The sequence below is a fragment of the Misgurnus anguillicaudatus genome, chromosome 19, assembly GCF_027580225.2.
Source record: "Misgurnus anguillicaudatus chromosome 19, ASM2758022v2, whole genome shotgun sequence".
In the NCBI taxonomy this organism is placed as follows: Eukaryota; Metazoa; Chordata; class Actinopteri; order Cypriniformes; family Cobitidae; genus Misgurnus; species Misgurnus anguillicaudatus.
This window is the reverse complement of record NC_073355.2, coordinates 40,253,852-40,268,379: the sequence shown is the minus strand read 5'-3', so window position 1 is coordinate 40,268,379 and position 14,528 is coordinate 40,253,852. Positions and strand designations below refer to the sequence as shown.

Below are 14,528 nucleotides of genomic sequence, written 5' to 3'. Positions count from 1 at the left end.
GATTTATAGCATTTTGAAAAAATAAAAACTTGTAATGGATTTATTGCATTTGTGGTAAAAATAATCAGTTTTTATAATTAAGATGCTATGTGAAAGTTTGTAATAGAAAATAGTGGTTTTCATCTTGTCACTTCATTTGTATAGAAAACACGTTTTTACCGAAATTAGTCAAAATGGATTTATTGCGTTTTGGAACCAAACTCTTCATATGGCCTATTAATAGAAGTCAGTAAAAGACAGAAATTGAAGTCGTGATTCAGTCAAATAAGATTCTTTCGTAATTTTAACCAAATGTGCTCTCTTCCTCATGCAAACTTATCATATGACTACAGAAATTCTTTATACTACAATACTTGTACTTTTTCTTTTATGGTACTTAATAAAGGCATAATTTTCATCTTTCTTTATAAGCTCTCTGCTGATTAGTGTAGATGCAGTGGTGTTCCAGGATGAAATTTTTGATACTCCAACTTACAAAACTCCTTATCCTTTGGTATCTTTTAGCTACTTAGGACCCATTTACACTGCAAGTTTAAAGTGACTCAATACCGTTTTTTTACTCTTGTGGCACAGATTGAATATGAATATAAATATGAGTTTAATCCGCTTACCCGCTTCATATCCCTACCGTGTCTATATATATAAATATATATTAATTTCTCCCAAGGGTTTTTGTCCTTCTAGGAGTTTTTCCCACCGGGTTTTCTCCTAGGGGGTTTTCGTCCCCGGGAGAGTCAGCCGGCTTAACTTAGCACTTTACTGTATACGTTACATCATTAATACGTTCGCTTGTGCTGTTTAACCTTAGCCGCTATATTCTACTTCTTATATTATCTATAGATTTTCTGTGTTCTCCCCTACATCTACTCATGTAAAGCTGTTTTGCAACAATTAACAATTGTGAAAAGCGCTATATAAATAAAACTGAATTGAATACCTATGAACGTGTAAGCAGAAAAAGCGCATAGATTCTGATATTCTCAGATCGGATTCAGGTCACATTTGAAAAATTTGTCAATCCGACTGAATTTTATACGGTTGAAGGTTACGACGATACACGATTTACATGCACCCTAAACATTGCAATCTAATTTAAATGTTCGTTTACATGTACATTATATAGAATCCGAACCGAAAGTCTGCGCAAGCGCACAGCCAGGGTTGTCAGATTCGTGTCTAAAAAACCATCGGAATGGACGTTCAAAATTAGCCCAAAAGCACCCCAATGACTATTCACAGCCCAAATACCAACAACTAAGCAACAAAATCATTTAATCTTTAACCCGCAAAAAAAAAAAACTGGTGGAAACAGTTTAAACAGTGGCCCAAATCTAAACTCGGAAAAAAAGCAGAGGACTTGGCTATGCTACGTGGCGGACAGCATCTCTCGACGAGTTCACGCTTTATCTCTGGATAAAAGTCAAAACTGAGTTGGAGAAAGTTGTTCTTAAGAAGTTTTCAGATATAGGTAATGAAAACACACTTTTCAGAAGGCACAATGCTATTTTATTACTTTAAGTCCCCTAATTTTTTAAAAGTATACATAAACGCTGCAGAATTTAGTACATTGCGTAACCCCATTAACGTTACCTTAAAGGAATAGTCTACTCATTTTCAATATTAAAATATGTTATTACCTTAACTAAGATTTGTTGATACATCCCTCTATCATCTGTGTGCGTGCACGTAAGTGCTGGAGCGCGCTGCGACGCTTCGATAGCATTTAGTTTAGCCCCATTCATTCAATGGTACCATTTAGAGATAAAGTTAGAAGTGACCAAACACATCAACGTTTTTCCTATTTAAGACGAGTAGTTATACGAGCAAGTTTGGTGGTACAAAATAAAACGTAGCGCTTTTCTAAGCGGATTTAAAAGAGGAACTATATTTTGTGGCGTAATGGCACTTTTGGGAGTGCTTCGACTCGCCTGAAAAGTCCGCTCCCCTTCTCCCTCTCATAATGGGAGAGGGAGGGTGTTACTGCGCCGGGTCGAGGTGCTCCCAGGGGTGCTATTACGCCATAAAATATAGTTCCTCTTTTAAATCCGCTTAGAAAAGCGCTACGTTTTATTTTGTACCACCAAACTTGCTCGTATAACTACTCGTCTTAAATAAGAAAAACGTTGATGTGTTTGGTCACTTCTAACTTTATCTCTAAATGGTACCATTGAATGAATGGGGCTAAGCTAAATGCTATCGAAGCGTCGCAGCGGGCTCCAGCGCTTACGTGCACGCACACAGATGATAGAGGGATGTATCAACAATTCTTAGTTAAGGTAATAACATATTTTAATATTGAAAATGAGTAGACTATTCCTTTAATAATGCGTGATGCTATTGCGTGTTTCTGTGAGGAGAATCATGTGATATAAGAGGTAAATATAAGACGTGAACTTGGAGCACAAATGTTTTGCGCATGTGCACAATGTATTTTTGCATACGATTTAGAAAATACGATTCATGTGTTTTCATTGAGCCATCAATACAATTACAAACTGATTATTTGGTTGCATGTAAACGTACCTACTCACATGTGTAAAAAAATCTGATATGAATCGGATACATGCATTCGCATCCGCAGTGTAAGCGGACAGATCGGATATACTTGTGTCAAGACGTGTCGTATGTCATTGAAAAAGCGATGCTCAGGTGGATACCACTCACAATAACATGACTTTTCTTACCATTGCAATGTAGGATGATGGCTCTTCTTAGTGGAATAATGCTGAAGTTTCATATCTTGTTACAAAAATAAAACGGTATAACCTTGTTTTTAAATATTGATCATTTCATCTGTGTCCATTGGATATCGCGACATTTTGTTTTCTCTGTGTTTTAAACTGTTCTGGGTCAGTATGTCTACCTTGAGTTGTTTCACCAAGCGTTTAGTGTAAATCAGATACGAGTCGCTTTTAAAAGATGATGTAAGTGGGTCGTCAAAAAAAAATCAGATATAGTCAACAAATCGGAATTGGGCATCAAGATCTGCAGTGTGAATCCGGCTTTATCTGAATGAAGTACTTTATCTGCAGCTGTGTATGTGTGTGTGTTGTGGGAATGAGTAAATGAATATTTCTAATGCTCCACAAGCCTCCGTGGTAACTGCTTTTAACACAAGAATTGAATTCAGAAGTCTGTCTCCTCTTTCGGTTTCTTTTCTGTTGCTGTTGTCTTCTCTTATGCAAACACACACAGTTCAGTGAAACAAGAGACATGCTGTCACAATTCAGCTATGCTGAGCTGCTCTTCATTAAGCTTTTGAATGATTTGTGTGTGTGTGTTTTTGTGTATAGTGTGTATGTGTGTGTGTGTCTGCAGTCAATTAGAGACGTCAGTAATTCATACAGTTGTTTATTAAATGTATTATGTTCTGTCAAAATTGACCTATGTGTGTCTGTGTTATAATCTCTGTGTTTAATTGTTTAGAAAATACACACTCTTAGTTTCTTCATCTTATGGATGGATTAGATTACCACATGCTATAGTATATTGTATTATAACCCGTATAAACGTAGTTATAGCATATTAAGTCATATACATTTCCACGTTACACACTTCACCAATTTGTACTTCCAAAAAAAACGTTATTATCTCAGTTATTTGAAGAGACGATAACACGTATACTGTATGTATGTGTGTGCGTTTCTTTACCTGAAGTGCATTAGTTAAAGATATCATGTTTCTTTCTTGTGTCTAGTAAAGAAATCTCCTCACAGACTTTTTTCGGCTTCATTAAATCCGTCTTTACAGAAAATATATTCTGTTTATTTGGGAAATGTGGCTGAACTAATCCATTAAGCCTGACCAACACTTGCCGGAACGCTGTAGATCATGATGTCATACCTCACTTAAGGACAGCTTAGATGTCCTGATGTTTTTGTATCTTCTTAAACGCCAGGGGTGGAGGGGTCACTGACCTCGTAAGAGAGATGGTCTTCACCGCCCAGCTTACAGATACAATCTGTTTTCTCAGATTTGCATGCTGTGTAGTTAATAATGTTTTTTAATTCAAGTTTGTTTTTTCATTGCCCATTAAGTTTTTAGTAATATTTTAAGTAGGTCTATCAGCTTTGTTTTAGGTGTTTCTTCATAGGTTAATAAGTACATCGAAAAAGGGACCCAAGCTATATCTAGCAACCAGATCACCATAGAGAGTCATGTTAAAGAGCAACATCTTAGCAACCCTACTAAACACCCTAGAAACCATCTACGGTAGTAATCACTAGTGTTGTAGTCAGGGTTGGGTAAAGTTACTTTCTTTTTAATTAATGAATTACAATAGTAAATTACTCCCCAAAAAAGTAACTATTTACGTTATGCTTACGTTACTTTTAAGTTACTTTTGGGTTACTTTTTCTTACTTGGCTGAGGCTTCATCTTTTTCAGGCCTTGCAGGTGTTTTTTATGATCACAAAAATGTCAAGTTCTGGCCTGCCATCTCTATGTTAATATGTTCAGTTTAATTCAGTACATTATTTTATTTTTAAATTGAATTAATTAAACTGAAAAGTAACTTGCATTACTTTTTAAAACAGTAACTCAAATATTAATGTGTACATTACTTCAGAAAAGTAATATTATTACGTAATGGACGTTACTTGTAATGCATTACCCTCAACACTGGTTGTAGTACTCGAGACCGGCTTTGTATCGATGGACCCTTTTTTTTAAAGGTCTTGGTCCATCGATACCATCAATACTTGAAAAGTAATGCTTACGTTACTTTTGCGTTACTTTTTCTTACTTGGCTGAGGCTTGATCTCTTTCAGGCCTTGCAGGTGTTTTTTATGATCGAAAAAATATCAAGCTCTGGCCTGCCATCTCTGTTTTGACTCAAACTGTTTCCGCTCAGGCGCACTCAGAAGTGCGTAATTCTACGTTAATATGTTCGGTTTAACTCAGTACATTATTTTATTTTTAAATTGAATTAATTAAAATGAAAGTAACTCGCATTCCTTTTTTAAATGCTTTACTTTACTCGTTACTTCAGAAAAGTAATATTATTACATAATGCGTGTTACTTGTAATGTGTTACCCTTAACACTGGTTGTAGTACTCAAGACCGGTCTTGGTATCGATGGACCATTTCTTGATGGTCTTGTCTTGGTCTCGACTGTCTTTGGTCTTGGTCTAAGAATTAGGGGCTGGACACACCAAAACTTTTAAATGCGGCTGAAAATGCCTTGAGGACGCCGAATGCCAGCTGTTTTTCAGCCGAGCGCTTTGGTAGCTGTGATACTTCAGCTGTGAGCAGGTTGGTTGCTGTGGTAATGCCCCGCCCCTCCTCCACTGTAATTGGACAGCCGTGTGAGAACTGACATTGACGAGCGGAGCTTTTCACTCAAAGTTGAATATTTTTGAACTCTCGGCCCTCAGCGCTGACCGCGAATAAACCCTGAGCGCCGGGTTTCAGCGCGGAAAAAACCCGCTAGCGGCTTGCTTATTTGAAAAACGCAGAGTTTTCATTGGAATCAATTGAAAACATGCGCCGGCCGCGGGTGTAAAAGCTTTGCTGTGTCCAGCCCCTAAGTGGTTTTTGGATTTTATTTCAAGACCCCAACTCCGGGAATTGGACTAAATAAGTCTGATTTATGTGTTAACATCATTAATGTGATTGGATGAAAATGTATTTTGGTAAAACTTATTATGTTGTGCTGGTAAGAGATTAAAAAAAAAATATCTGTCAACAAATTAATACAAAGGCCCACAATATCCATCCACAACAATTCCATCCATTTTTTGATGGTTTTGTCTCAGTCTCAACTGTCTTTGGTCTCGTTTTTGTCTTGCTAATACCATTGGCAGCCACATAGCAATGCCTTGGCAACCAGCTGATGTGTTTCTATGAGTTTTCTTCAAAGAATTAAAAACTGAGAAAGACTTTAAGCAAAGCGGAAAGACCACTATTTCCTTTTATCTAGAAGTTTATATTATCCAGAAGTTTATTCTGTGTTTCGTATTGGAGTACTGAAAGTCTGATTAAAGTGCAAAAGCTTTTGCTATCTGTAGCCATCCTCCACGTGTCTTGTAACTGTTGCTTCAATGTCTTTTATAGGGAAGCACGCTGAGGAAGAGGAAGATGTATGAAGAGTTTCTGAGTAAAGTGTCCATACTTGGTAAGTTATTATGACCTTTCAGATCATTTACCGTGCATTAGACAATTTGGTGGACCAAACTCGTTAGAACCTACGACAACTTTTATTTCTAATGGCTCTTGATTGACAAACACCACTGTGGTACGCACTGCCCGTTCCAAACCCACTTACATTCCAGCAGCTTTGTTTGGTGAGAGAGACAAAGAGGAGCAAGAGAGAAACATTAAGATGGTCAGTTTGGCAGTGACCCCTCGTCCTTCAGCACCCTGAGGTCACTCGTCCCTCTAAATGGGGTTATTAAATGCCTGAACAAACACACTCCTCCTCTCGGTTTCCTCTGTTTTTCTTTCTCCCTGTATTCTCTGTTTCAGAGCCCTGTCACGGCCTGTCTTCAAACGCCCACCTCTCTCGCTCTTCAAACATCTTTTCTTTGCTCTTCTTCTGGCTTTTAAGGGGGGGGGCATGTTGTTGTTTGTTTTAGATTTTTATGATTGCAGCAAAATCGGTAAGAGTTCCTTTGCAATGTTTTTGCGAGTGTTACGAATACTGGTAGGACTTATGTACTGATGAAATTCTAGTTTTGATATATACTGACACGGAGAGTTTTGTACTGTGTCGCATTGAGATACAACATTGGGAACGTGTATGCAAAAAATATTTGTTTAACCCCTTAAATGCAATCATTATTACATATGTGATCCTGGACCACAAAACCAGTCTTAAGTACCACATGTATATTTGTATCAATAGCAAAAAAATGGATATTAAGTAAAGATCATGTTCTATGAAGATATTTTGTAAATTTCCTATCAAACATGTATTAATCATTAACTCTTTCCACGCCATTGACGAGTTATCGCATCAATTAAGAGAAAACATTTGAATAAAAAAAGTGTTCCTGATGCATTTTTATGTTAATCTGCAATACAAAACTTACCCAATTTATGAAAAAACTGAAGCCAAAATGTTATTTACTAAACTCGGTGTATGTTTTGATAATTGTTCTAATTCTGATCTCTAACAAAATTCCTTCATAAAATGCAATTATTTTAGCTTTTTGCTAAAAAAATATAAAAAATACCCATATTTAAGAGTTTATAAACAGAGAAAAAATATACATAAAAATTTTTTTTGGTTTATTGTTTGTTTGAAAGCAGAGGGTCTGTTCTTTCATTTGATATATTTGTGTGTTTATATATTTTTAGAAGAAAAATTTCCTGGATGCATTTAGTGAAACTTTTGTAGCCTGGCTAACACCAGACCAGTCTCATAGAGGCGTGGTTTACGAATGCCCAGAGTCATTTATTGGGCGCTACAAATGTCTATCAAATGCGTATGTAGCTAATAGGCAATCGGTGTGTCGCATAGACGTCGTCGTCATCTTGCTGCCCCCTCTCTGTTCTGTGATTGGTTCCCTATGCCATTTATTGGGTGCTATGAATGTCTATCAAATGCGTCTGAATGTAGCTCATAGCCAATCGGTGTGTCGCATAGATGTCATCGTTGTCTTGCTGCCCCTCCCCGTTCTGTGATTGGTTCCCTATTTCAGGGGCAAAATAGGTCCATAGTTTTCATGCTAGACTAGCAGCGTGAATACATTTGCGTGCAAGGCAGCATGGGGAAACCCAGGCTAAAACTTTTGTGAAAATCACAAAAAATGCTGGCGGCCAACTTTTTAAAAAATGTCTGGCGGCGAATTAGTTAATAATATGTGTTGCTAAGGACTTCATTTGAACAACTTTAAAGACGATTTTCTCGATATTAAAATTTTTTTGCATCCTCAGATTCCAGATTTTTGCCAAATATTGTCCTATGCTAACGAACCATACATTAATGAAAAACGTATTAAAGGTGCTCTAAGCGAATTCACGCGTTTTAGACCATAAAACATTTTTTGTTACATACAGCAAACATCTCCTCACTATCTGCTTGCTGCCTGACCGCTGATCAAACTGTTAAAAAACGCGATCTCTGTAGACAGCCCAGGCTCCACAAACGGCAATAAAAACACAGTGGCCAAACCTACAAACAGAAACCATAACAAAGTGTTCCAGCCAATAAACGACAAGAAGAATTTGGGGTGGGGGTTGGGCGCGTTCATAAAAGCATGGAAGGGAGGAGCTGGGGGAGGAGTTAGCTATGCTCCGTTTGTTTGAAAACAGTTCAAACATCAACAAAAAGTGACGTCGCACAGATTCGCTTAGAGTGCCTTTAATTTAGCTTCCAGATGATGTATAAGTTTCAATTTCAAAAAAATTACCCTTTGACTGGTATTGTGGTCCCTGGTCACATATTTGGGCGTTTAGTGACCCGGAATGTATATGTGACACCGATCTCTAAATTTTCTCATTATTATAATAAAACTGTCCTAATACTTAAAGGGCACCTATTATGCAAAATCCACTTTTACAAGGTGTTCTGACACAATGTGTGATGGCAGTGTGTGAACACAACCACCCTACGATGAAAAAAATCCACCCGCTCCTTGTTTTTTAATCCCCATTAAACCAAAGCAGTCTCATTAGACATGCTGTTCTGATTCTTTTATCAATGCGAGGTCACGTTGATAAAGCCCCACCCACTTACACTTCTGCATTACCATAGTTTCCACCCTCAGCGAGTTGTACTCTGTCCACTAGATACTATTGTCTCAGAATGTATTAATCACATCTATTAGATCTGAAAGCGCTCAGTTTCTGTTTGTAAGGAAGTGAGGAGCTGTAGCTCATTTGCATTTAAAGGTACAGGCATTAAAACTGTGCGTTTTTGCTTCACCCAAATAGCGGCATTTTGGACATGTTATAATAAATGATCTGTGGAGTATTTTAAGTTGAATCTTTACAGACACATTTTAGGCACACCTGAGACTTATATTACATCTTGTTAAAAGACCATAATAGATGGCCTTTAATTTACCATTACAAAATGATAAAGCATATTTTATTATATTTTGACATTTTGTCATCAAACAGACTCCCCAAATTATACAACATTATAATGAATCTGTAATCTTAGGTCTTTGAAAAAAGTATTTTGATGTAAAAAAATGCTTTAAAGTCATATTTTCACATTTACCAACCCTACTGGGGACGCTTACATAGACAGGCACTTCTATATAATACTTTAGGTAGCTTTGTGAGTTTTTCTTTTATACATAATATGAAGTCGTCTTATGTATAAAACCTGTAAACCCTGTTACATTTTTACGCTACAGTATCCCGACAGAGGAATGTGTTAACATAGACACATGTTGATTTTTTTGTTTTCTAGCTAGCGGCTCGTGTTACAACTAAAGCAGGTGGACGTCTGCCCGGGCGTGAGGATGTCTTAGCCAGCCTGATAAAGTGACCATTAGTCTGGGGCATGCAGACAGGCCGGCCCCAACACGCACACACACATACACACACGCCTAAGCCGTGCACACACACACATCGCTCTTTAACTATTAACATGTTAATATGAGGACTGATCGCCCGCTACTGTATTTCTGCATCCTGCATTCTAATGTGATGAGATGATGGGAAACAGGGAGAAAGGGAAATGAAAATAGACGGACGGAATAAACAATCGAGTCCCTGCAGAGGCCTTCGTTATTATTTACAGCTGTAGAATGAGGCGGGCGGCGCAGGAGTCCGGCACGTTTTAACGCGGTCGTGTTTGTGGGTGGTACGCCTGTTGATGGATGCTGGAAGGTGGGAATAACCTCTGGAATGTGACGGGTCTCTTGAATAATGGCTTTGGGGATTTATTTCTCACAGTATGTTGTAGATCTTAAATTGTGAGGATTTACTTTTGGCATCACCGATTTGAGATTACGACCCGACATTGAAGTTTTGCTCCAGCTTGGTGAATAAATGTTTGACTCGGTTTAACGTTCATTTTTTTGTCTTCTGCAGAATCTCTTGATAAGTGGGAGAGGTTGACGGTGGCCGATGCCCTGGAGCCTGTGCAGTTTGAAGATGGAGAGAAGATTGTCGTTCAGGGAGAACCTGGAGATGACTTCTTCATAATAACAGAGGTGTGTACAGGAAATATTTAAGGCTGGCCTGTCGTCTCGTATATCTTTTCCAGCAGGCCGAAAAGAGAAGAATGGTTCTCTTGGTTCCTTATGAGTTTAATTATGCCATAGACGCTCAATTTCAGACATCTTGCTGCTGTCAACAATACCGAACGCATTAAGATGTTCAGAACCCCTCGGCAGTGCTTATTCAGCGCTCAGTTTCTGCCAGATCTATGAACAATATTTTGATTAACTCCACATTCATAGTTAAAAAGTCTGGGGGGATTCTTAACTATTCTCATTCCCATGTCTGCTCTTATTCTTACTCTCTTTCTATCCAAATCTCTCCCTCTTTTTCTTCTTAGCAGCACTCATCACAATTGCTCTTTTAATATAATCAGGCTGTTGAGTGATTGCTCTTCCCCTTCATTTGGCTGCCCTTGTTCTCAACCTGCGTTCCCAAGATGCTCTCTATGTATCCACCTGCCCACTGCTTGCTTATCAGTGATGGTCGCAATGAAATGTTGCTCATACTTGAGGATAGGGAATAAAGAAAACCCCTAACCATCACCATTAAACTCATTCTGGAGCACTTGTGCAATGGACATGAATAATGTCCCAGGTTTTTTACTTTTCTAAGTTCTTGCTTGATCTTGTAATTTGGGCCAACAAGCAACCACCCAATGCCTTGACAAACACCCACAATATACAAAACAAACAATTTTGTACAGACAATTCATCAAAAAGTTTGTAGGTTGTTCTAAAGAGCTGATGTTGATATTCAATACTACATCTCTCTTGACATAGAAAGCCATTCTTAGGACAGATTTACTGCAGATTTGAGAGTAAAGACGCTCAGGTAAACTCACAAATATGTGCATTTGGAGAAGGGCTTTGTATGAATTCTTCCTTTGGGAAAAGTTTAAATCTGCGATTAATGACCCATGTAAAGTACACTGGAAAAGCACACATCAGTAGCCGGAAGGTTAGACGGTCACTGGAGAATCTGCAAGATACACACACATCTGCAAGTGTGACCCATACAGCACTTGTTTTGCAGTCGCTATTTAAAAGGTGTGTCATTCTACTCCCTCTCTCTTTGGCTGTTGTAAAAGTAATGATGTAATTATCCCAGTTGAAAATCCTAAATATAAAACATGTTTGATATCATTGGGGTGGCCCTGATTTGCTTGCGAGCACATCGTAAAGTGAAACTGTGGGTTCACACCAGATGCAAGTTCAACGATTTGCGCTAATAGATTACATACAAAGTCAATGCAAAGATACGATCAGACGCATCCTCATGTGGGGCGATGCGAATGACGCGATATGGGCGACGTGTTTTCCCGCGAAAAAACATGCGTCTTCGCCCAAGTTGAAAATATTCAACTCGAGCGAAAAATTTGCATGACAAGTTACATCCCGCGAGTAACGCGATGCCCCGCCTTTGGTGTGTACATAGCATAAGATTTGATCTGTTAACTCTACACATTACATAATAATCTGAGCCAAAGCATCAGAACCGATTGTTTCTCGGATTGTCGGTAGGGGAAAATTGGGGTAAATTCGGGGCAATAATCCTGTAGTTTATCAGCATTGCCAACTATTTTCAATGGAAAGTAGCTAAAGCCTGCTTGGAAAGTCGCTAAATGTCGCTAGATTACGTCATACATATCAGTGACGTCATCATGTTGTATTTGCATTCTGACTACACTGGCACTTCAAATCTGTTTCATGTTTCTCTCAAGGGCTTAGTATACTTTTTCCACATGCGTCTGAGGAGTAGGGAGGGGGTTTGGTTTGGAAAGTGTGAGTGCGCCCTAAATCTAGCGACAATGTCACCAAGTTGGCAACACTGGCCTTTACTCTATTTTATATTGTATTCTATAGATCAGGGGTCTCCAACCTGAGTCTGTGAGGTGCCCATCAAAGCACATTCTATTCTATTAATCTCAATTGTAATATTTTTATTACGTATTTTTATTGGCTTGGCTTCTTTTATGTACGTTAACATTTTAAACAATACTAAAACATATCAACAAGTAAAATAAAATGAAATCAACAAGTAAAACAAAAATGTTTTGATTAGACTACACTCACCTAAAGGATTATTAGGAACACCTGTTTAATTTCTCATTAATGCAATTATTAAATCAACCAATCACATGGCAGTTGCTTCAATGCATTTAGGGGTGTGGTCCTGGTCAAGACAATCTCCTGAACTCCAAACTGAATGTCAGAATGGAAAAGAAAGTTGATTTAAGCGATTTTGAGCATGGCATGGTTGTTGGTGCCAGACGGGCCGGTCTGAATATTTCACAATCTGTTCAGTTACTGGGATTTTCTAGCACAACCATTTCTAGGGTTTACAAAGAATGGTGTGAAAAGGGAAAAACATCCAGTATGCAGCAGTCCTGTGGGCGAAAATGCCTTGTTGATGCTGGAGATCAGAGGAGAATGGGCCGACTGATTCAAGGTGACAGAAGAGCAACTTTGACTAAAATAACCACTTGTTACAACTGGGGTATGCAGCAAAGCATTTGTGAAGCCACAACACGCACAACCTTGATTCGGATGGGCTACAACAGAAGAAGACCTCATCGGGCACCACTCATCTCAACTACAAATAGGTAAAAGAGGCTACAATTTGCACAAGCTCACCAAAATTGGACGGTTGAAGACTGGAAAAATGTTGCCTGGTCTGATGAATCTCGATTTCTGTTGAGACATTCAAATGGTAGAGTCAAAATTTGGCGTAAACAGAATGAGAACATGGATCCATCATGCCTTGTTACCACTGTGCCGGCTGGTGGTGGTGGTGTAATGGTGTGGGGGATGTTTATTTGGCACACTTTAGGCCCCTTAGTGCCAATTGGGCATCATTTAAATGCCACGGCCTACCTGAGAATTGTTTCTGACCATGTACATCCCTTTATGACCACTATGTACCCATCCTCTGATGGCTACTTCCAGCAGGAAAATGCACCATGTCACAAAGCTTGAATAATTTCAAATTGGTTTCTTGAACATGACAATGAGTTCACTGTACTAAAATGGCCCCCCACAGTCACCAGATCTCAACCTAATAGAGCATCTTTGGGATGTGGTGGAACGGGAGCTTCGTGCCCTGGATGTGCATCCCACAAATCTCCATCAACTGCAAGATGCTATCCTATCAATACGCACCTTTTTGAATCAATGCCACGAAGAATTAAGGCAGTTCTGAAGGCGAAAGGGGGTCAAACACAGTATTAGTATGGTGTTCCTAATAATCCTTTAGGTGAGTGTTTCAAAAAGTAGCCCCCCAGATTGATTTATCTATTGTGGTAGTCCTTGCTCACAAAAAGGTTGGAGACCCCTGCTATAAATGATATTGAATAATCAATTTCTGAATTCTGTTTCTTTTGTTCAATTTGATTAAAATTGTTCCGTTCTATTTTCTAGTTTTATTGCATTAATCTCAGACCAGTTTACATTACTATCATCTGTTCATGTGTCATGGGTCAAGTGAAAGCAGGTCAGAGTCACAGATAAAAATAAGCAAAGAAGACTTTTGCATGAGACATCATCCTGTCTCGCGCATGTTTGTCTCTCTCTCTTCCTCCGTCCCCGCCTGATTCCCAGAGCAAAGCGCCAGCGGTTCAGGGATGGAATGTGAGCTCCAAACTTTCACACAGGGTCAGGCCCAGACTCCAGACCCAAGCAAGGGAACCAGAAAACAGACACGGTGACACACAGCTTGGGAAGGAAGATAGCTTGCTTCAGGGCACCCGAGTGTGTCTGCTGTCCGACTCACTTTATTTTGACAGATCTGTGCTTTTATGGCCCTTTATTGCACTTTGTATGGTTTCGGCCTAAACACACACACACACATATACACACACTTGTCTAATTACACACTTAGCATGAAGATTAAAGGACACATATTGACCACTGTAGGGGTTACACAGATCACTGAAATGCAGATTGTAGAAAATCTAAATTTGTATGAAAACATCTGGAGATTATAAATTAATTAGCTGATCTCAGACTAATAAAGCTAGGAATCTAAAATCAAGAATGATGTTTCCTGTGAAGTATTCCTGTGATCTGTCTGTCTCACAACCACATGTTGTGCTCGCATGAATATATTATTCACTACACATTTGTTGCTTGTTGACTGTGTCACAGAGCAACTATGTTTATTAAGACTTTTCGTCTTGCTAACTTTGAAAATGGTAAATGTGATGATCATAAAGTTGTAAGGACACCTGCTCTCACAGTTTTTAAATGTGTATCTTTCGCGTGTTCCTGTGTTCGCAGTGTTAGCATCGCAAGGTCCGAGTTTGATCCTCAGGGGAAGCACATACTGATAAAATCTTCGCTTTGGATAAAAGCATCTGCCAAATGCATAAATGTAAATGCAAGAGTCCAGGACCAATGAGAGATCTTCA

The 14,528-nt window shown here is 38.7% G+C and overlaps 1 protein-coding gene across 2 annotated transcripts in view; it reads left to right on the top strand.

The window, feature by feature from the left end:
- The window catches only part of LOC129436575 (cAMP-dependent protein kinase type I-beta regulatory subunit), an 85,277-nt gene that overhangs the window by 55,915 nt on the left and 14,834 nt on the right, over positions 1 to 14,528 (top strand). For both annotated transcript variants that reach the window (XM_055194786.2, XM_055194785.2), the window contains 2 exons: positions 6,056 to 6,116; positions 9,992 to 10,113. In XM_055194786.2, coding sequence (XP_055050761.2) covers positions 6,056 to 6,116; positions 9,992 to 10,113 — 183 coding nt within the window. The remainder of the gene's footprint in view (positions 1 to 6,055; positions 6,117 to 9,991; positions 10,114 to 14,528) is intronic.